Below are 24,321 nucleotides of genomic sequence, written 5' to 3' on the forward strand. Positions count from 1 at the left end.
AGTAGTGAAAATAACTAAATTTTGTCTGAATAGAATATAGCCTTATCTAAATTCTACTTTTACATGAATTTCCGCTGTTGATCGATTATCTTTATATATTTACAATTCAATTGTGATATTTGTGTGAAATTGATTTTTCTTATCACCCTATCGATGACTCAAAATCGATCAGCTGTTCAATTTTAATATTTTGATGGCAACCGGCAATTGTTTGTTGTTTTTAAATTATGCAAAAAAGCCGCCAATACTTCAACTTTTCCAAGCCTTCCCATATTCAGTGAGTTCTCACAATATGACCGAATTTCAAGGGACAATTGAAGTGGATAAGACTGAATTGAATTTAGACTTGACATTATTGGGAGGCCAAAGTTTTCGGTAAGATATCTCTCAACAAAACTTTCGTTATATCTACTTTTACCACAAGTTGACCGATTGGGGTACAAAATGTAATGTACATATATTGTTTGTCGGAAGGCCGTCCCGCAATTGCCATCGTTCCTCTAAGATTCGGTATCCATCGCACAAAATAAACCTAAATGTAATATATGTAAATATAAACCACCATACCCTTGGACCCGAAGATGATCCACCGAGATATTTCGACATTTCAGTATAAGTATTATGGAACTCGATTGGAGTACAAATTTTTCATTGTCGTTCGGAATTTGTCATTATCGTTCATTTAAGATTCAATAATCATCGCACAAAATATACCTAGTATAGTTATACATATATTATCCAAATATGTACATTGTACATTGTAAAATCCGGACATATAAAACTAAGAAACCAGTATATGTGGAGGATAAATTAATATCACACAACATAAAGCCGACATCGACGTTTCTATTTACGAATCTAGAGATAATCAAGCTAATTTCAGGTAAATCAAGCTCATAAATTAGGGAGAATGTCTTCATTAGAACCTTATAGAAACTGGCTGATATAAACTACTTATGTCAGGAAATTCGAGAAATTAAAAATTCAGAAAATAAAATCTTAATGAATATGGACCACCTTTATTTCGAGTTTGTTTAGTACTTTCGAGATCAATATCATATATCTATAACTTGTTTAATTTTAAAAAGAAAAGTAGCGAGATATGTCTATATAGGGGCTATATCAATATATGAATCAATGTTGGCCATTTATAGTACATTATCGAAGGCTGCGTGGTTCCTATATAAAAACATATATATATCATCTTTTACCAAAAAACGTATCAAATATCTTAGCTTCGTTAATGGACTTGTTAGGAAATGAAAAAAAAAAAAAAACTACCCTGTGCACAAGCAAAATTCGACCACTCTTCTTAACATACTTAGGGTTTGTGGAGCCACCGTGGTGCAATGCTTATCATGCCCGCCTTGCATACCACAAGGGTGGTTTCGATTACTGCTTCGTCCTAACACCAAAAAGTTTTTCGGCGGTGGATTATCCCACTGCAATGTGGAACGCCGTTCGGACTCGACTATAAAAAGGAGGTCCCTTGTCATTGAGCTTAACATGGAATCGGGCAGCACTCAGTGATAAGAGAGAAGTTCCCTAATGTGATATCACAATGGACTGAAAGTCTAAGTGAGCCTGATTGGGCTGTCACCTAACCTAACCTAGGGTTTGTGGTAGCCCACTTTGCGCATCACTTTGGATTATAAAAATATAAAATTTTCAGAGGCAGTCATCTCGAAAATTAGGATCTTCTGACAAATTTTCTATATAGAGGACTTGCATCCACGGTTGCCATTTGAGCCAAAAATAATCTAGCAAAATTTGGAGAAAATTTTACCAAAAACCAACCAAACGAAAAACTCTTATTTTGTCAAAGTTTTATTTCTATAGAAAATTTTCTCAAAAATTTATTTCTATAGAAAATTTTCTCAAAAATTTATTTCTATAGAAAATTTTCTCAAAATTTTATTTCTATAGAAAATTTTCTCAAAATTTTATTTCTATAGAAAATTTTCTCAAAATTTTATTTCTATGGAAAATTTTCTCAAAATTTTATTTCTATGGAAAATTTTCTCAAAATTTTATTTCTATAGAAGATTTTTTCAAAATTTTATTTCTATAGAAAATTTTGTCAAAATTTTATTTCTATAGAAAATTTTGTCAAAATTTTATTTCTATAGAAAATTTTGTCAAAATTTTATTTCTATAGAAAATTTTGTCAAAATTTTATTTCTATGGAAAATTTTGTCAAAATTTTATTTCTATAGAAAATTTTGTCATAATTTTATTTCTATAGAAAAATTTTTCACAATTTTATTTCTATAAAAAATTTTGTCAACATTTTATTTCTATAGAAAATTTTGTCACAATTTTATTTCTATAGAAAATTTTGTCAAAATTTTATTTCTATAGAAAATTTTGTCAACCTTTATTTTTTGTAGAAAATTTTGTGAACCTTTATTTTTTGTAGAAAATTTTCTTTTATTTCTATAGAAAATTTTGTCAAAATTTTATTTCTATAGAAAATTTTGTCAACCTTTATTTTTTGTAGAAAATTTTGACAAAATTTTATTTCTATAGAAAATTTTGACAAAATTTTATTTTATATTTCATGTTAGCCTGATAACGAAACAGGCAATTGACGTCCAAATGCATTATATCTAATTATACAATTATTTTTCGAGCTTTATGGACAGATATAGATTAAGGAACATGGTTAATAGAGCCATTGAAAAGAAAACGCCAGATACCAATCTATACACGCCTGGACTGTACATGTTTCGGTTCGGGCGAATGAACCTTTCCACAGCCTTTAGTATAGATCTGGCTGGGAGAGATAACTCAATTTTGGGCCCTTTATGCTAACTCCTTATGGAGAAAACATTTGGGAAATTTCCTCTTACAAATTGAATCATCTTTTCTCCCACTGTACATCATCTTTTCATATAACTTACAAGTCCCTTAATCTTATTTTTATTTCGTTTTGTTACATAGTAATGCAACAACACGAAATTTATTTTTAGAAAGCTAATTTGTTAGAATTCACCTAAGTGGTGAACAGTCGAACAATGCTTATTTTTTCTACAGTCAACTACAACATATGGCAATTAACAGAAACTGGTTTCCAGGATACAACAACAATTCTAACGCGTACATTAGTCGTGTTTTTCCTAGTTTTACGACGGGCTCATCGTTGCTTATTATATTACATGTTAGCCTGATACCGAAACAGGCAATTGACGTCCAAATGCATTATATCTAATTATACAATTATTTTTCGAGCTTTATGGACAGATATAGATTAAGGAACATGGTTAATAGAGCCATTGAAAAGAAAATGGTTAAGCTACACTTGTAGTTTAGTCAATGTATGGTTTTAAGCTGAAATCAAAAAAACAACAAAATTTTATTTCTATAGAAAGTTTTGTCAAAATTTTGTTTTCCATAGAAATCAACATTTTATTTCTATACACCGAAAGAATTTTCTTCGTAAAAAGAACGAAAAATTTCGTTAAAAGTACGAAATTTGTCATTGTTTTACAACCAAAGAAACTTTTCATTAAAAGTACGAAATATTTCGTACTTTTTACGAAGAAAAATTCTTCCAAAATTTTCGTAGTTTGTAAGAAAAAAATGCGTACTTTTTATGAAGAATCTTCGTACTTTTTATGAAACAATTTCGTTCTTTTTATGAAAATGTTTCGTACTTTTTATGAAAAATTTTCGTAGTTTTTATGAAAAATGTTCGTACTTTTTATGAAAAACTTTCGTACTTTTTTCTGAAAAATGTTCGAACTTTTAGAAAAAAAATTTATAGTCGAAAGTGCATTTGGTTGTAGTTGCAAGTGTGAAAAATGACATCACTACTTTACATCTTAAGTTTTTGAATAATTTTTAGTTTTATTGGTTCACTTTTATTCATAGCGCGCTATCACCCAAATGAGAAGTAGCATAGACTTGCATAAAAAATAGAATAAAGGAATACACTCAAGCACATTATAAAAGACAATTTAATGCCGCGAACGGAAATTTTACATTTTCAATGAAAATTCTTCGTTATTTCAAAGAAAATGTTTCGTACTTTTTATGAAGAAATTTTAACGCAGAATGTTTCGTAAAATATTCGTAAAAACTTCTTCACAAAATTCATGAAATATGAAGAAAGTTTCGTTAAAAGTACGAACTTAGTACGAAGAAAAGTTAATGTAGAATGTTTCGTAGAAGTTTCGTATATTCGTAAAATGTTCTTCGTAAAATTTACGAAAATGAATGAAAATTTCGTTATTTTAATGAAGAATTCAGGAAGAATAGTTAATGAAGAATTCTTCGTAAAATTAACGAAGAGAATTCTTTCGGTGTAGAAGATTTTGTCACAATTTTTTCTACAGAGACGTTTGTCAACATTTTATTTCTATAGAGAATTTTGTCAAAATTTATACTTGTAAAGAAAATTTTGTCTATAGAAAATTTGTGTAGCTTTTAGTTGGAAAGGAATATTTCGCAAATTCTACCAAACCATCAGTAATTCTATTTATTTATTTATTTATTTCAGTCTTTGGATTTGCATTACAATCCTTACAGACTAAGCTTATTACTAAAAATATATAATATCTAATGATTTACAAAAATCAAATAATGTAGAAGAAAAATCCAACCTAAAATTTGAGATCCGATTAAATTCCTTTAAAGCAGTACGTGTATTAGATCAGGAGCCACTGGAGAATATAATATCTTTTATATGCAGTCAGAACAACAATATAAAAAGGTATATGTAAAAACTATATCGTACAAAGGTATTTATTTATAGAGTTATTGATACTTCAAAATTTTGCGTTATACGAGTTCAAAAATCAGAACTTGGGCAATAAATCTAAAATCTGGCAATATTGTTCTCTATAATCAGAAATTGAAATTATAATTGGTTTTATGTTCGAGAGTAACTCGATTTGTATAAGAAAAATAATTTGTTCTAATTTGTGATTCTGAATATAGTTTGTTTAATTTTTATTAAATTATTTCGTTTCATTTTGTTGTTTTTCGGCCACTGTTCATTCATTGCATTTTTGTATTTAGAATTTCAACCATGATACAATGGCTTTGTTCTAACTATGGCAATAAAATTGGACATTTCAATTCTAAAGACGAGTACACATTTCCATCATTGGATTCATTAGTTAAGCACCAAGATGAGGTCTGTATAAAATCAAAGATTTGATTTCATTTATTTATATATATTGTACTTCCTTTCTTCCTTTCAGTTAGAGTCTCGATTACGCTCAGCCAAATTTGGATATAGAGCTAAGTTTATAGCTCAATCGGTTCAGAAAATTAATGAATTTGGTGGTTTAAAGTGGTTTGATAAACTGCGTAGCTTGTCGTATGATGAAGCTCGAAACGAATTGGTTCAATTGCCTGGAATTGGATTTAAAGTTGCTGATTGTATATGCCTTATGTCCTTAAATCACTTGGAATCTGTACCTATTGATACACACATATTTAAAATAACACAAAATGTTTATATGCCAAATTTACGTGGAGTCAAAGCAGTTACCCCAAAAATTTATGAGGATATTGCTGGTACATTTCGGAATATATATGGAGAATATGCGGGTTGGGCGCAAGCCGTAAGTAAATTATTAGAAATACATATAAATTTAAGAAGTTCTCAAAATGTATATGCTATCTAAGGTAGTACTATGTTCGGTTTCGCTTTGGAAATCAGTTTATTTTTGCAGTTACTCTTCCTCAAAAGGACTAATTTTAATGCAGATAATTTTTTCAATTGAAACATACCGCCTTTTTCATGTTTTTTGTATGTATTTTTTATTGATCAAAAACCCGTCAAAATGAACTGTTTCCAAAACGAATTACCAACACGGTTGCCACAGTTATAGATTTTTTACTGTTGGTAGAATTCTTGATGTTTTGGTAGATTTTGCAAAATGTTCCTCTCCAATTAAGAGGTTCAATTTTCTATAGAAATAAAATGTTGCCAAAAATTTCCTCTCCAATGTTGACAAAATTTTCTATAGAAATAAAATTTTGACAAAATAATCAATAGAAATAAATTTTTGACAACATTTTCCATAGAACTAAAATGTTGGCAACATTTTCTATAGAAATTTTGACAAAATTTTCTATAGAAATAAAATTTTGACAAAATTTTCTATAGAAATAAAATTTTGACAACATTTTCTATAGAAATAAAATTTTGTCAATGTTTTATTTCTATAGAAAATTTTGCCAAAATTCTATTTCTATAGAAAATTTTGTCAAAATTTTATTTCTATAGAAAATTTTGTCAAAATTTTATTTCTATAGAAAATTTTGCCAACATTTTATTTTTATAGAAAATTTTGTCAAAATTTTATTTATGTTTATTTATTTAATCTACCAAACTTCGAAGAAAATTTTACCAAAAATCTACTAAATTAAAAAATCTTATTTTGAACTTCTTGATCAAATTTTTGTGGTTAGAATAAAAAATGTTGTTTTATTCGAAAGAAATATTTAATATTGAATTTATAGAAAATTTTGTCAAAATTTTATTTTTATAGAAAATTTTGTCAAAATTTTATTTTTATAGAAAATTTTGTCAAAATTTTATTCCTATAGAAAATTTTGTCAATTTTTTTTATAGAAAATTTTGCCAAAATTTTATATCTATAGAAAATTTTGTCAAAATCTTATTTCTATTGAAAAATTTGTCAACATTTTATTTCTATAGAAAATTTTGTCAAAATCTTATTTCTATAGAAAATGTTGTCTGTTCAAAGTTTCTTTGAACCCGTTTTGACATACTGTGCATAGCGGCACAAATAATTTTTAATCGTTGTGTCCTTTTGCTTTTCTATTTGTTTACCTGGAAAGTTTGCCCTTTGATCGATGCTTGTAGCTTTGTCGCTGAGCTTTGTTTATGCTGCTAAGCATCACTCAAAAGGGCAACGACCAGTCTTGAACCGACCGTGAAGTAAACAAATACGTGCGTGCGAACTCGTCTGCCCCCGCGAAAGTCAAGTGAAAATTTGTTATTGAACAATTCCTTAAAATAAATTAAAACATTAAAGTGAACAATTAAAGAACATATATAATTACAGGTAAACACAGTGAACAATTAGTGACACATATAAAACCCCATCGACTCCTCAAACCAAAGAAACCCAAACATAAAAGTGCCGACAACATAATTAAACGTCATCAACAAAAAAAAAGGAAAAAGATCACAACACTTTGTACACACAATAATAGAAATTTTAACTTAATTCTATATTGCACTAAAGTTCCATGTCATTGCATTGAATATTTTGCCTTACAACTATATTGCACAATCCCTTTGTATATTTTGTTAAAGTTAAAACTCACCCTTATTTACACCATTTCCCAAAATTGAATTCAAATCTAATTGCTTTTGTAAATAATTCTTAAATCTAGTTGTAAAACTTAATTACTATTTAAAACTTAAACCTAATCATAAATAATGAATTAAAATTAAAATAACACTTGAAATAATTATAAATAAAACTTGTTTGAATTTGAATTTAAAATCTAATTTCTATACGTGTTATTATTTCGAAAGGCAAAATTTTCTTTTTCAGCTTTCATTAGTTTATTCCCAAACATTTTGGTCCATTGCGAACCGGATTTGTGTTTTTTAAATAATTAAAAACATAATTTTTTTGAAAGTGTAAAATTTTTTTCTCGGTGTAATGTGATTTTTTTCCAAGTGTAAAAAAAAAAAAAAAAAAAAAAACCAGTGACCCAATAATTAGTTTTGTTTAAAAAAGAAAAAAATTTAATAAACTTTCATTTACATTAAAAAAAATAAAATATTCCAAATTACACAGTGTAATATCATTGTCAAATATACCCAGTGTAATATCAATGCAAAAAAAAAAACCCTTTACAAAAGACAATATTGAAAAACATTCAAAGTGCCTGTGCCCTTGCAACAAACGAAAACCAACAGTAACCAAAGAAGAAATAGAAAAATCAAAACAACAACAACACTACTCAGCCAACCATCCAGTGATCCATCGATCGAACAACAAGCAGTAAACAACGAAAAATATCCATATGCATATACAAGCGTATATACATATATATGGGACATACAAGAAAAGGGTAACCAAAGTGGCACTACAGTAAGTAAAATAAAGGGTTACTGCATTGGTATGATTGAAAAACTTTAAATTGTGAGAAATAAAAAGTGAACGTTGGACAATTAATTTTTGAAAATTTTTTGAAAAAAAATTAGTAAATTTTGGAAAAAATTAGTGTTTTTTTGAAAAAATTGAATCTTTGTGACCCATTTTGTGTGTGTGTTTTTTAGCAATTTTTCAATCAATTTGGCAGTAAAAAGGCTTGTTTTCACGTAAAAAGTACAAAAAATTCGGAAAAATTTGGAAATTTAAAAAATTAATCGCTTTTCGTGAAAATTTTGAAAACTTGTTTAAGATGCAAAATTGACTGAAAAATTGCCAGTGAGTGACCCAAAACCCAAATTAACCCATTTGTTTAAAATTTTATCCAACAAAACAATCGGTTCGGTCGTGCAAAAAAAACAAAAACAAAAACTTTTTAAAAATTAGAAAATTTGTGGAAAAAATTGGACAAAACCGTAACAACGGTTTTTATAAACTACAAATTGTCCAATAACAAAATACAGAACAGTTTCCAGTGGAAGGCGACAAAAAACAACAAAACACGACACCACAGCGACTCAACATCAAAAATCGACGCCACAAAGGTAACGGATCACAAACATTTTGGACACACACATACCTATAATCTTCAAAGTGAGTACAGTTTTTTCAAGTTTTTTGAATTTTTTGGAACACGAAAAGGAAAAAAGAATTTACGATATGCTAAAAGACACAACTGGATGACCCATTTGCTTTGACACACTTGAAAAAATTTAAGAAAAATCGGTATAGAAATTGGATTGGCGAAAATTTACACGGAAAGAAATTTTTGTTTCGAAATTTTTTGGAGGAATTTTCGGGAATTTAAATTCGATTTTGTTTAAATTAAATTAAATGGGGATAAAGTTTTGACCGGTAAAAATTTACACAGAGAGAAATTTTTTGGTAAAAATATTGATTTTGAAAAAAAATGTTTTTTGAATTTAAATTCGTTTTTTTGCTTGAAATTAAATACTATTTTTGGAAAAACAAGTGAAAATTTGCAAAATTATTTTTTTTGGAGTGAAAAATTTAACGAAAATTTTTTCGAGAAAAACTTTTGATCATTTTGGAAAATTAAAATAATTGGCGCTGGGAAAATTTTTAAATCGATTGATTGAAACATTTTACTTTGGAGTTTAAAAAGCTGAAACAAATGTTAATCGACCCAAATTTGTAGTTTTTGATTTTTTCAACTTGAATTTATTTTTGTATTTATAAATCTTGGTGACCCATATTTGTAGTCTTTGGTTATATCTTTGTAATTTTCAAGACCCACTGACCCATACAAAGGTAAGGAAAATTACAAATTTCTTTTAATATATATATATATATATTTGATTTTTTGGGCACCAAGATAATTTTATTTTTTTTTTCAGTGAATTTGTTGACACATTTTTTTTTTTTTTTACTCTTGATCTGTATTTATTAATTTATGCGATTTATCGCTGATTTTAATTGAGCATCGTGCTTTAAAAAAAAAATTGTTTGTTTGGTTTCCTGTTTTTTGGGAAATTTTAATTGATTTGTTTGACCTTGTGGTTTTGGGAAATTTTAAATTTGTTTAATTCCTCGCCCTTTAGGAAATTTATTGTAAAAGTTTTTTGAATATCCAGTCTTGGGGAATTTTTAAAAAATTTTTTTACGTAACTTTGGCCCAATTTCGTCTACTGACCCTATTTCGGTTGTGTTAAATTTGATTTTTGTAATTTTTCGTAATTTTGACCCCGCAAATTTATTTCTGACCCCACAAATTTTATCGTTCGCGCAGATATTTACATTTAATATAGTTTCCCTTAGAAAAATCGAATTTTCTTGAGTAAAACTAAATTATTCTTTCGCGAAATTTGATTTATTTTAGTTTTTTTTGACTGGTGCAAAAAAGTTTAAAGTACATCATGGATAAAATTTTGAAAGAAAAATTTGTTAATTGTTTAAATGACCTAGTTGACGTTGAAAGTATTTGTTCTGTTAAGGCGGCAACCGAAGATCTCCATGCGTTAGAGGCAGCTCGAGTTGAGCTAAATACGTTATGGGATCAAGTTAGGCGGGCTTACATAAATTGTCGGGATAGGACTCCAGATGAGGGAGAGACTCCGATGGATAAGGATAAGCTTCGCGGCCATTATAAAAACGGTATGGACGTCTATAAACGGGGTTTAAGTATAATTAGCACACAAATCTTAGCGCGTCAGGAACGGGAAAGTCAGGAAAAATTAGCTAGGGAATCAATGACACAAAACATCGCAGTAGACCCAAATTCGACCCCAAATTTGCGATTGCCACCATGTGACACAGACATTTTTAAGGGCGGATACAGTGAATGGCCAACATTCAGAGATTTATTCTCTGCAATCTACATTAATAACCCACGATTGAGTAAAGTCGAAAAGTTATTCCATTTGACCCAAAAAACTTCAGGAGAAGCGCGGGAAATTATTACAAATGTACCCCTAACTAATGAAGGTTTCGATATAGCTTGGAGAAATTTAGAAAGTAGGTACGAAAATAAACGAATGCAAGTTAACGAACAGCTTAGAATTCTTTTTAATTTGCCCACTGTTTCAATTGAAAATGTTTCAACTATACAAAAATTACAGCGCACAATTAGTACTTGTACACAAACTTTGGAAACTTTACATGTAGACACGGGAGAATGGGACCCAATTTTAGTATACCTTGTTTCAACAAAATTACCTCGCACCTTTTTGGAAGAATTTGAGAATAGTTTAGAGGATTGTTCGACCCTACCAAGTTGGCACGTATTAGATGAATTTTTGTCACATAAATTTAAAACTTTGGAATCGGTGGGAAATATTAAAACTCAAAACTCGAAATACAATCAATCTAGATCTGATTTTGATAGAAGGGGGAGTCGCGTAAATAGTTTTCAAACCAATGTAAATCAAAAAATAAATAATTCTGGTTCAAGACTCAGTAGTAATTCGCAAGCCGATAACAATTCAAGAAATATTTACCCTAGTCGCAGGCATAATGAGAGTGGTTGTCCAATTTGTCGGACAAACCATATGCTGCGAAATTGTCCCAAATTTTTGGAAAAATCTATTAATGAAAGAATTCAAATAGTGAAACAGTCGAATCGTTGTTATAATTGTTTATTTGAGAATCATGGAGTACGGGAATGTAAAAGTCGTTTTAGTTGTAGGGAATGTAATCAAAGACACCATAACTTGTTACATAAGGGTAATGAGGCCCGCGACCCTACAAACACAAGAGACGGTACATGTGCTGCCGTTCTCAACACCCTTGTTCATCATAACCGAGACACAGTACAACCTAGTACAAGTACTGGAGCTCTCAACTTAGTTAATCAGGATCGAGGTGGAGTACAACCTAATACAAGTGCTGCCGCTCGTTCCAACGTTGTTCAACAATCATCGAATTTACCTTGTATACAGTCCACATCGAATATTGAAACGCCTAGTATAACGACTCTTACGCTGCAAGAAGGCAGACCCACTCCACAACCTAGAGAAACACTGTTGTTTACCGCCATTGTACAGATAAAATCAAAGGGACAAAAATATGATGCCAGAGCAATAATTGACCCTGGATCACAGTCAACATTTATTTCAGAAAAAATGAAAAATAGATTGCAACTTCCTACAGTGAGGAATTTAGTTCACGTCACAGGCTTGAGTGACACCGTAGCCGTAACAACGACCCACGCTATCGCCCTTCTCATTGGCAATTTGCTTGTGGGCTTTGTCAAGATGACCACCCACTCAGAAATTGTCATCGTTTCCGCCAGCAGACCCCATACCAACGGTACGAGACTGTAGAGCGACGTAGCTATTGTCGCAACTGCCTGGCACGCAGCCACCTAGCTCCAGACTGTCCAGTCCTCACGGCGTGCAGGGAGTGTAACTTGCGACACCATACCATGTTGCATGGGGCTCCTCAACTGAGGGAAACATTTGGTCGCTACACGCCCCCTCCAGTGGAATTGCCGTATCACCGATCCTCTGTGTTCATACCAACGGCGCAAGTGTATATGGCAGGTGAAAACTCCGAGGACTGGGCCAGTGTCAGGGTGTTGCTGTGTCAGGCAGCTACATCAACAAGAGTTGCGGCCTCCACAATCACGAGACTTGGCATTCCAACCACCGAAAGAAATGGACACAGGTTTGCAAGTATTCGGTTGCGATGCCGGACTTATGGTAGTCGGCTCGTTTATCGACTAAAGGCCTTAGTGACACGGGACCTGCCACGAAGACCCTACTCTGACCCAATAATAGAAGATCCCACCGTCGCTATGGAAGCCCGACCTCTTGCTGATATCGATCCAAGGGGCAATGAATCAATCGATGTAGAAATTGGTGCTGGTCCATATGCCTACCTCAGGAGAGACGGAGTTGTCGAAACCGGCTTAGGACGTGTCTTCGCCCAGCTGACCGATTGGGGATACGTGTTTGTGGGACCAGTGAGTAGTTCGTCACAGGAAACGAGATGAAGAGGTAAGGTAAACTACACTCTTTCGCGGGGGGCAGAATGTTCAAAGTTTCTTTGAACCCGTTTTGACATACTGTGCATAGCGGCACAAATAATTTTTAATCGTTGTGTCCTTTTGCTTTTCTATTTGTTTACCTGGAAAGTTTGCCCTTTGATCGATGCTTGTAGCTTTGTCGCTGAGCTTTGTTTATGCTGCTAAGCATCACTCAAAAGGGCAACGACCAGTCTTGAACCGATCGTGAAGTAAACAAATACGTGCGTGCGAACTCGTCTGCCCCCGCGAAAGTCAAGTGAAAATTTGTTATTGAACAATTCCTTAAAATAAATTAAAACATTAAAGTGAACAATTAAAGAACATATATAATTACAGGTAAACACAGTGAACAATTAGTGACACATATAAAACCCCATCGACTCCTCAAACCAAAGAAACCCAAACATAAAAGTGCCGACAACATAATTAAACGTCATCAACAAAAAAAAAGGAAAAAGATCACAACACTTTGTACACACAATAATAGAAATTTTAACTTAATTCTATATTGCACTAAAGTTCCATGTCATTGCATTGAATATTTTGCCTTACAACTATATTGCACAATCCCTTTGTATATTTTGTTAAAGTTAAAACTCACCCTTATTTACACCATTTCCCAAAATTGAATTCAAATCTAATTGCTTTTGTAAATAATTCTTAAATCTAGTTGTAAAACTTAATTACTATTTAAAACTTAAACCTAATCATAAATAATGAACTAAAATTAAAATAACACTTGAAATAATTATAAATAAAACTTGTTTGAATTTGAATTTAAAATCTAATTTCTATACGTGTTATTATTTCGAAAGGCAAAATTTTCTTTTTCAGCTTTCATTAGTTTATTCCCAAACATTGTCAAAATTGTATTTCTATAGAAAATTTTTGCAAAATTGTATTTCTATAGAAAATTTTGTCAAAATTGTATTTCTATAGAAATTTTTTTCAAAATTGTATTTCTATAGAAAATTTTGTCAAAATCTTATTTCTATAGAAAATTTTGTCAAAATTTTATTTCTATAGAAAAAATTTTCACCATTTTATTTCTACAGAAAATTTTGTCAAAATTGTATTTCTATAGAATTTTTTTTCAAAATTGTATTTCTATAGAAAATTTTGTCAAAATCTTATTTCTATATGTCAACATTTTATTTCTATAGAAAATTTTGTCAAAATCTTATTTCTATAGAAAATTTTGTCAAAATTGTATTTCTATAGAAATTTTTTTCAAAATTGTATTTCTATAGAAAATTTTGTCAAAATTTTATTTCTATAGAAAATCTTGTCAAAATTTTATTTCTATAGAAAATTTTGTCAAAATTTTATTTCTATAGAAAATTTTGTCAAAATTTTATTTCTATAGAAAATTTTGTCAAAATTTTATTTCTATAGAAAATTTTGTCAATGTTTTATTTCTATAGAAAATTTTGCCAAAATTCTATTTCTATAGAAAATTTTGTCAAAATTTTATTTTTATAGAAAATTTTGTCAAAATTTTATTTCTATAGAAAATTTTGCCAACATTTTATTTTTATAGAAAATTTTGTCAAAATCTTATTTCTATAGAAAATTTTGTCAAAATTTTATTTCTATAGAAAATTTTGTCAAAATTTTATTTCTATGAAAATGTTGTCAAAATTTTATTTCTATAGAAAATTTTGTCAAAATTTTATTTCTATAGAAAATTTTGTCAAAATTGTATTTCTATAGAAAATTTTGTCAAAATTTTATTTCTATAGAAAATTTTGTCAATGTTTTATTTCTATAGAAAATTTTGTCAAAATTTTATTTCTATAGAAAATTATGACAAAATTTTCTATAGAAATAAAATTTTGACAAGATTTTCTATAGAAATAAAATTTTGACAAAATTTTCTATAGAAATACAATTTTGAAAAAAATTTCTATAGAAATACAATTTTGACAAAATTTTCTATAGAAATAAGATTTTGACAAAATTTTCTATAGAAATAAAATGTTGACATATAGAAATAAGATTTTGACAAAATTTTCTATAGAAATACAATTTTGAAAAAAAAATTCTATAGAAATACAATTTTGACAAAATTTTCTGTAGAAATAAAATGGTGAAAATTTTTTCTATAGAAATAAAATTTTGACAAAATTTTCTATAGAAATAAGATTTTGACAAAATTTTCTATAGAAATACAATTTTGAAAAAAATTTCTATAGAAATACAATTTTGACAAAATTTTCTATAGAAATACAATTTTGCAAAAATTTTCTATAGAAATACAATTTTGACAACATTTTCTATAGAAATAAGATTTTGACAAAATTTTCTATAGAAATAAAATGTTGACAAATTTTTCAATAGAAATAAGATTTTGAAAAAATTTTCTATAGATATAAAATTTTGACAAAATTTTCTATAGAAATAAAATTTTGACAAAATTTTCTATAGAAATAAAATTTTGACAAGATTTTCTATAGAAATAAAATTTTGACAAAATTTTCTATAGAAATACAATTTTGAAAAAAATTTCTATAGAAATACAATTTTGACAAAATTTTCTATAGAAATAAGATTTTGACAAAATTTTCTATAGAAATAAAATGTTGACATATAGAAATAAGATTTTGACACAATTTTCTATAGAAATACAATTTGAAAAAAAAATTCTATAGAAATACAATTTTGACAAAATTTTCTGAAGAAATAAAATGGTGAAAATTTTTTCTATAGAAATAAAATTTTGACAAAATTTTCTATAGAAATAAGATTTTGACAAAATTTTCTATAGAAATACAATTTTGAAAAAAATTTCTATAGAAATACAATTTTGACAAAATTTTCTATAGAAATACAATTTTGCAAAAATTTTCTATAGAAATACAATTTTGACAACATTTTCTATAGAAATAAGATTTTGACAAAATTTTCTATAGAAATAAAATGTTGACAAATTTTTCAATAGAAATAAGATTTTGAAAAAATTTTCTATAGATATAAAATTTTGGCAAAATTTTCTATAAAAAAAAATTAACAAAATTTTCTATAGGAATAAAATTTTGACAAAATTTTCTATAAAAATAAAATTTTGACAAAATTTTCTATAAATTCAATATTAAATATTTCTTTCGAATAAAACAACATTTTTTATTCTAACCACAAAAATTTGATCAAGAAGTTCAAAATAAGATTTTTTAATTTAGTAGATTTTTGGTAAAATTTTCTTCGAAGTTTGGTAGATTAAATAAATAAACATAAATAAAATTTTGACAAAATTTTCTATAAAAATAAAATGTTGGCAAAATTTTCTATAGAAATAAAATTTTGACAAAATTTTCTATAGAAATAAAATTTTGACAAAATTTTCTATAGAAATAAAATTTTGACAAAATTTTCTATAGAAATAAAATTTTGTCAAAATTTTCTATAGAAATAAAATTTTGACAAAATTTTCTATAGAAATAAAACATTGACAAAATTTTCTATAGAAATAAAATTTTGACAAAATTTTCTATAGAAATATAATTTTGACAAAATTTTCATAGAAATAAAATTTTGACAAAATTTTCTATAGAAATAAAATTTTGACTAAATTTTCTATAGAAATAAGATTTTGACAAAATTTTCTATAAAAATAAAATGTTGGCAAAATTTTCTATAGAAATAAAATTTTGACAAAATTTTCTATAAAAATAAAATGTTGGCAAAATTTTCTATAGAAATAAAATTTTGACAAAATTTTCTATAGAAATAAAATTTTGACAAAATTTTCTATAGAAATAGAATTTTGGCAAAATTTTCTATAGAAATAAAACATTGACAAAATTTTCTATAGAAATAAAATTTTGACAAAATTTTCTATAGAAATAAAATTTTGACAAAATTTTCCATAGAAATAAAATTTTGACAAAATTTTCTATAGAAATAAAATTTTGACAAGATGTTCTATAGAAATAAAATTTTGACAAAATTTTCTATAGAAATACAATTTTAAAAAAAATTTCTATAGAAATACAATTTTGACAAAATTTTCTATAGAAATAAGATTTTGACAAAATTTTCTATAGAAATAAAATGTTGACATATAGAAATAAGATTTTGACAAAATTTTCTATAGAAATACAATTTTGAAAAAAAATTTCTATAGAAATACAATTTTGACAAAATTTTCTATAGAAATAAAATGTTGACAAATTTTTCAATAGAAATAAGATTTTGAAAAAATTTTCTATAGATATAAAATTTTGGCAAAATTTTCTATAAAAAAAAATTGACAAAATTTTCTATAGGAATAAAATTTTGACAAAATTTTCTATAAAAATAAAATTTTGACAAAATTTTCTATAAAAATAAAATTTTGACAAAATTTTCTATAAATTCAATATTAAATATTTCTTTCGAATAAAACAACATTTTTTATTCTAACCACAAAAATTTGATCAAGAAGTTCAAAATAAGATTTTTTAATTTAGTAGATTTTTGGTAAAATTTTCTTCGAAGTTTGGTAGATTATTTTTGGCACGAGTGGCAACCTTGCATTCAGCATTCTACACTTTTCCAAATTTTGCAGAAATTTGTTTTGCTATCTAAATTTTGGAAAAAATTACTTCCGAAAAATTTTAAATGCCGAACTTTAACGTACGTAATTTTTCGATGAGTTATGTGATCTACTGATCAATACAAAAGAGGATAGTTAGCATGATCAAAATTCGATTAGTTTATAAAACTGCGGCCATGGTGAAATAAAATATAATTTCTCCATAACGAATTTAAAGCAATTTGTTCCTTCATTTTAATAATATATTCATCTATCTTCTACAGGTTCTCTTTTGCTCCGAACTACGTCAGTTTCAAACTGACTCTCATAAACAGGAATCCTTACAAGGTCCGAAAAAGAAACGTAGCAAATAAATGGAAAAATCAGGTTGTATGTTTATATGTATACATATCGTATATGTTTTTAAGTTTATTGAAATATATTAACATTTAATATTACTACTACAGTAAAACAAATTATACAGCTGCAAACAATTCATAGTACAAAACGGCTATATATGTCTATATGAATAAAAAAATCTGAAAGATAAATGAAATAAAAAGAAAAAAATCACAATCTCCCATTACAGATGCAAATAAACCTGAACTTACTGTCTTCGTTTCTACGATATTGTACTTGAGCGATGCATAGCAGACTTTTAAAATCTCATTTCATCTTCATATCCTAATTCTTTCATTATTATCTTGTTAGAAATAACAATTTACAATCCACCATGTTGTGTTTCATCTTCTTCAGCATTTTCAACTATCTTTTCTTCAGGTTGTACCTGCAAAATATAATAGAGTACAATAGAACCACCATCGACAGAATATTTATTGTGAAAATGTACATACTTTAAATTTCCTTGCTTCCTTGCTATTATCATTTTCCTGTGGGCTATCCGAACCATCTGTAGTTTTAATAAATGACGAGTAAAATGAGGAAAAACTTGAACCATCCATGTCATCACTATTTCCATTACTGTCAGTATTGGGCTGAAAAGAAATATTAATAAAAAACAGCGAGGGTGTTATTTCGACAAGAAGTTGAGCCACTATAATATTTATTTACCTTTAAAATATTTTCATTGTGTTGATCCGAAACATAGTCACCGATAACAGATACAATGGGTGAACCGGCAGTACCCTTTTTTGAAGAGTCCGATGGGGCCTACGAAAAAAATAATAGAAATTAAAATTCAAAATAGTGCTGTACAAATTTGCATTTATTAGCTAAAATTAAGAAGTGTGCAGTCTATAGAGAAAAGTAGACTTAAATTTCTACAAAGGTGATGTCTAATCAAAGACCTCGCACCTGTAGCTGAATTTCTCTGATTTCTGAAGGCTCAAACATTAGATGTGGCAACAATGCTGACGAGTATGAGTACTGATATGCATGTTAGGTTAGGTGGCAGCCCGATGTATCAGGCTCACTTAGACTATTCAGTCCATTGTGATACACATTGGTGAACTTCTCTCTTATCACTGAGTGCTGCCCGATTCCATGTTAAGCTCAATGACAAGGGACCTCCTTTTTATAGCCGAGTCCGAACGGCGTTCCACATTGCAGTGAAACCACTTAGAGAAGCTTTGAAACCCTCAGAAATGTCACCAGCATTACTGAGGTGGGATAATCCACCGCTGAAAAACTTTTTGGTGTTCGGTCGAAGCAGGAATCGAACCCACGACCTTGTGTATGCAAGGCGGGCATGCTAACCATTGCACCACGGTGGCATACATGTTACTCATATAAAGCATAGATTATAGACTGCATACATGATCTGTATATTTCCTCGGAAAAAATGTGTCAGCTCAAAGACTAATTTTCTAACATTTTGTTCTAATTTTGAGTCAGTTCCAAGATGAGGTGAAAAAATATCACCAACATATTTCCAATTAAAAAGTTGGCTGAAGCTTTGACTGAAAACTTTTTAATTAAAACAAGTATATACAGCACTAAGTTCGGCCAGGCCGAATCTTATGTACCCTCCACCATGGATTGCGTAGAAACTTCTACGAAAGACTGTCATGCACAAATTTCAACTCACTCGGATGAAATTTGCTCCTCCAAGAGGCTCCAAATCTCGGGATCGGTTTATATGGGGGCTATAAATGATTATGGACTGATTTGGACCACTTTTGGCGTGGTTGTTAAATATCATATAGTACCACCACGTACCAAATTTCAACCAGATCGGATGAATTTTGCTTCTCCAAAAGGGACCGGAGGTCAAATCTGGCGATCGGTTTATATGGGAGCTATATATAATTATGGACTGATAGGAACCAATTCCTGCATGGTTGTTGGATACCATATACTAACATCACGTACCAAATTTCAACCGAATGGGAAGAATTTTGCTCTTCCAAGATGCTCCGGAGGTCAAATCTGGTGATAGGTTTATATGGGGGCTACATATAATTTTGGACCGATGTGGACCAATTTTTGTATGGTTGTTAGAGACCATACACTAACACCATGTACCAAATTTCAGCTGGATCGGATGAAATTTGCTTCTCTTAGAGGCTCCGCAAGCCAAATCAGAGGATCGGTTTATATGGGGGCTATATATAATTATGGACCGATGTGGACCAATTTTTGCATTGTTGTTAGAGACCATATACTAACACCATGTACCAAATTTCAGCCGGATCGGATGAAATTTGCTTCTCTTAGAGGCTCCGCAAACCAAATCGGGGGAGCGGTTTATATGGGGGCTATATATAATTATGTACCGATGTGGACCAATTTTTGCATGGTTGTTAGAGACCATATACTAACACCATGTACCAAATTTCAGCCGGATCGGATGAAATTTGCTTCTCTTAGAGGCCTCGCAAGCCAAATTTGGGGGTCCGTTTATATGGGGGCTATACGTAAAAGTGGACCGATATGGCCCATTTACAATACCATCCGACCTACATCAATAACAACTACTTGTTCCAAGTTTCAAGTCGATAGCTTGTTTCGTTCGGAAGTTAGCGTGATTTCAACAGACGGGCGGACGGGCGGACGGACATGCTCAGATCGACTCAGAATTTCACCACGACCCAGAATATATATACTTTATGGGGTCTTAGATCAATATTTCGATGTGTTACAAACGGAATGACAAAGTTAATATACCTCCCATCCTATGGTGGAGGGTATAAAAATTTAATTATGCTATGGTCACACTGGGCAAATATTTGACAGAAATCAAAAATGAATCCGTCGCCACAGCCAAACCAGAAAACATATTTAGCTCATATGGGATCTATAACATCACGGTAGGATTAGTTTCCAGATATTTGGAAAATGTTTGATACTCATTTTGGTCAAACATTTGCCTAGTGTGACCATAGCTTTAATTAATCAAACTATAAACTTTTAGTCAATTAAGTCAATGCTTGAATTTTTTTTTTTAATTTTTAACTAAAAAAATAGTTGATTCTTTTAACATTTTAATCAAACTCGGAAGACTACTACTACTATTTTAAATTTTTTAATTAAAAATTAATTCAGTTTTGCAATAATAAATTGAAATTTGCTAATGATATCAATTAATTTTTTAATTAATTATTTTTTATGCCCAATTAAAACTTGATACTATAATTTCCGTGATTGAAGACATTTCAGTTAAAACATTAATTAGATCAATGAATATCGTAATTCAACCATAAAAATATTGTTTCTGTGCACAGAAAAAACTAATTAATTAATTAGAAATAAAAACTACACTTGATTAAAAAGTTAATTGCATTATTCCTTGATTAAAAAGTTAATTGCATTATTAATTAGAAATAAAAAATATACTTGACTTAATTGCATTATTTCAGCACCTTCAATTAATATTTTAAATGGTTCAATTAAAAATTTAATTGATTTTCGTCAAAAATGCAATAGTATATTTTTGTTTATATATTTATAATAATTTTACAATAGTTTATACTTTTTTAGGCATTTTCCGCTTATAATTACAGTTGGATTTATCTTTTAATTTGAGTGCAACCTAATTTTTTACGAAAAAAAAAAAATCATTTATTTTTTTAATTGGAATATATATTTTTTGTTTAATTAGAATGTTAATTGGGATAATTAATCCGGTTCGAAGGACCAATGTATGCGCATAAAAGTAAAATAAATAAAAAGGCAATGGTTTAGAATTTGAACCAAAATATTGGGCTTTATTTAATAAATTATTGCTCGTGAAACAATATTTACCTTCGTAGAAGAAAAACCAAAATTTATTTACCTTCGTAAAAGAAAAGCCAAAAATCGAGAGTGTCACAAAGTATGAATGTCAAAAAGCTCGGATGCCGAAAGGCGGGGCTGATGACATTTGACGTTAGAAAAATGTTCTTATTTTCGCACCGGAAGGCAGAAAAGGTATAGACAAATCCTAACGGCGGGATTATACTTGAAAATTAAAATGTTATTTTAATAAAAACTTAATAGAACGGCATTTGAACTTCAACAAAAAATGTAAATCTTTTCAATCAATTTTCTAATTTACTTTATTTTGGTCTCAATTTTAGGAACCATCTATGTAATTTATAATCCATGATTAAATTCAAAGTATATACCCAATATGAGTAAGTATTGGGATATAATCTCTCGTGAGTACTCTTTTTATACCATCCACCATAGGATGGGGGTATATTAACTTTGTCATTCCGTTTGTAACACATCGAAATATTGCTCTAAGACCCCATAAAGTATATATATTCTGGGTCGTGGTGAAATTCTGAGTCGATCTAAGCATGTTGTCCGTCAGTCTCTTGAAATCACGCTAACTTCCGAATAAAACAAGCTATCGACTTGAAACTTGCACAAGTAGTTGTGTTTGATATAGGTCGGATGGTATTGCAAATGGGCCATATCGGTCCACTTTTACGTATAGCCCCCATATGAACGGACCCTCAGATTTGGCTTGCGGAGCTTCATCCGATCCGCCTGAAATTTGGTACATGGTGTTGGTATATGGTCTCTAATAACCATGCAAAAATTGGTCCACATCGGTCCATAATTATATATAGCTCCCATATAAACCGATCCCCAGATTTGGCTTGCGGATCCTCAAAGAGAAGCAAATTTCATCCGATCCGACTGAAATTTGGTACATGATTTTGGTATATGATCTCTAACAACCATGCAAAAAGTGGTCCGCATCGGTCCATAATTATATATAGCCCCCATATAAACCGATCCCCAGATTTGGCTTGCGGATCCTCAAAGAGAAGCAAATTTCATCCGATCCGACTGAAATTTGGTAGATGGTGTTGGTATATGTTCTCTAACAACCATGCTAAAATTGGTCCATATCGGTCCATAATTATATATAGCCCTCATATAAACCGATCCCCAGATATGGCTTGCGGAGTTTCAAAGAGAAACAAATTTCATCCGATCCGGCTGAAATTTGGTACATGATGTTGGTATATTGTCTCTAACAACCATGCAAAAATTGGTCCACATCGGTTAATAATATATGTAGCCCCCATATAAACCGATCCCCAGATTTGGCATGCGGAGCCTCTAAGTGAAGCAAATTTCATCCGATCCGGTTGAAATTTGGAACATGGTGTTAGTATATGGTCTCTAACAACCGTGCGAGAATTGATCCACATCATAACTATATATAGCCCACATTTAAACGGTTCTCCAGATTTGAACTCCGGAGCCTCTTGGAGGAGCAAAATTCATCCGATCCGGTTCAAATGTGGAACATGGTGTTAGTATATGGTCTCTAACAACCGTGCCAGAATTGGTCCATATCGGTCCGTAATTATATATAGCCCTCATACAAACCGTTCTCCAGATTTGACCTCCGGAGCCTCTTGGAGGAGCAAAATTCATCCGATCCGGTTCAAATTTGGAACGTGGTGTTAGTATATGGCCGCTAACAACCATACCAAAATTGGCCCATATCGGTCTATAGTTATATAGCCGATCCCCAATGACACAAAAAATGGTCCATATCGGTTCATATTCATGGTAAATAATCTACCAAAATTTTATTTCTATAAAAAATTTTGTCAACATTTTATTTCTATAGAAATTTTTGTTAACATTTTATTTCTATAGAAAATTTTGTCAAAACTTTATTTCTATCGAAAATTTTGTCAAAATTTTTTTCTAAAAAAAAATTTTGTTAAAATTTTGTTTCTTTAGACAATTTTGTCGAAATTTTATTTCTATAGAAAATTTTGTCAAAATTTTATTTCTATAGAAAATTTTGTCAAAATTTTATTTCTATAGAAAATTTTGTCAAAATTTTATTTCTATAGAAACTTTTGTCAAAATTTTATTTCTATAGAAACTTTTGTCAAAATTTTATTTCTATAGAAAATTTTGTCAAAATTTTATTTCTATAGAAAATTTTGTCAAACAGAATTATATACTTATTTAATTTAATATATACCACCTATGGACTTATTTACAATTAGGAGGATCTAAGATACCTTGCCATCGGCAAGCGTTACCGCAACTCAAGTAATTCGATTGTGGATGGCAGTATTTAGAAGAAGTTTCTACGCAATCCATGGTGGAGGATACATAAGCTTCGGCCTGGCCGAACTTACGGCTGTATATACTTGTTTATCCTCTGATTCCCATTATAATGACTAATTATACACTATCTCGAAGAAATGGCAGTACACCAAACTGTTAAAGCTATATTAGTTTCAAGTAAATTGTATTTTAAAGATCAAGCTTGAATAATTATTTTCTATATGATGAAATATATTTTCAACAGTTTGGTGTATGGACAATTGTTTGAGATAGTGTACATGCAATCAAATTTATTTATTATTTTGTGGAAGTATGTAGCTTTATGTGTTAGTTCTAGGTGAGTTTGCGGGTCTATTGCTCTAAAGAATCGCTGTTGGAAAACCTTCGGTGGTTGTTGTCATGCCCGCCTTGAATTCTGGAGAGCGGAATAATCTTCAGCGAAATACAATAAATTCGCATACTTGTATTTATATTTTTCTATTCTGTTAATTAACTTACTATATTCGATCCTGGTTCGGCTTTTACCGAAGTTGCCTGTGATGAGGGACGTTGTATTTGTACTGGTGTTATGGAATGAAAAGCTCCCTGAGGGGGTTGAGATTGTTGTTGATGGGGTTTGGCAGGTGTTGGTGCTATCATCAGATTTGGATTCTGCAAATTAATATTTTTGTAAATCTGTT

General features: G+C 29.7%; 3 protein-coding genes across 4 annotated transcripts in view; 2 read left to right on the plus strand and 1 right to left on the minus strand.

The window, feature by feature from the left end:
• Window positions 1-174: 174 nt before the first annotated feature.
• Window positions 175-17,625, plus strand: Ogg1 (8-oxoguanine DNA glycosylase). Its single transcript, XM_075299642.1, has 4 exons — window positions 175-375; window positions 5,023-5,140; window positions 5,208-5,573; window positions 17,434-17,625. The coding sequence occupies exons 1-4, from the start codon at window positions 194-196 to the stop codon at window positions 17,521-17,523; spliced, it is 756 nt and encodes a 251-aa protein (XP_075155757.1). The 5' UTR covers window positions 175-193; the 3' UTR covers window positions 17,524-17,625.
• On the plus strand, window positions 11,822-13,237 carry LOC142229100 (uncharacterized). The gene is made up of 2 exons (XM_075299643.1): window positions 11,822-12,607; window positions 12,973-13,237. Exon 1 carries the CDS (start codon window positions 12,034-12,036, stop codon window positions 12,601-12,603), a length of 570 nt encoding a protein of 189 aa, XP_075155758.1. The 5' UTR covers window positions 11,822-12,033; the 3' UTR covers window positions 12,604-12,607; window positions 12,973-13,237.
• per (period circadian regulator) overlaps window positions 17,538-24,321 on the minus strand; it is a 34,778-nt gene continuing 27,994 nt past the window's right edge. For both annotated transcript variants that reach the window (XM_075299640.1, XM_075299641.1), the window contains exons 10-14: window positions 24,140-24,292; window positions 18,221-18,319; window positions 18,004-18,144; window positions 17,761-17,936; window positions 17,538-17,688 (exon numbers count right to left, since the gene is read on the minus strand). In XM_075299640.1, the coding sequence (XP_075155755.1) occupies window positions 17,871-17,936; window positions 18,004-18,144; window positions 18,221-18,319; window positions 24,140-24,292 (459 nt within the window). In that variant the 3' untranslated portion in view covers window positions 17,538-17,688; window positions 17,761-17,870. The remainder of the gene's footprint in view (window positions 17,689-17,760; window positions 17,937-18,003; window positions 18,145-18,220; window positions 18,320-24,139; window positions 24,293-24,321) is intronic.

Source organism: Haematobia irritans, chromosome 3, assembly GCF_050003625.1.
Source record: "Haematobia irritans isolate KBUSLIRL chromosome 3, ASM5000362v1, whole genome shotgun sequence".
NCBI lineage: Eukaryota > Metazoa > Arthropoda > Insecta > Diptera > Muscidae > Haematobia > Haematobia irritans.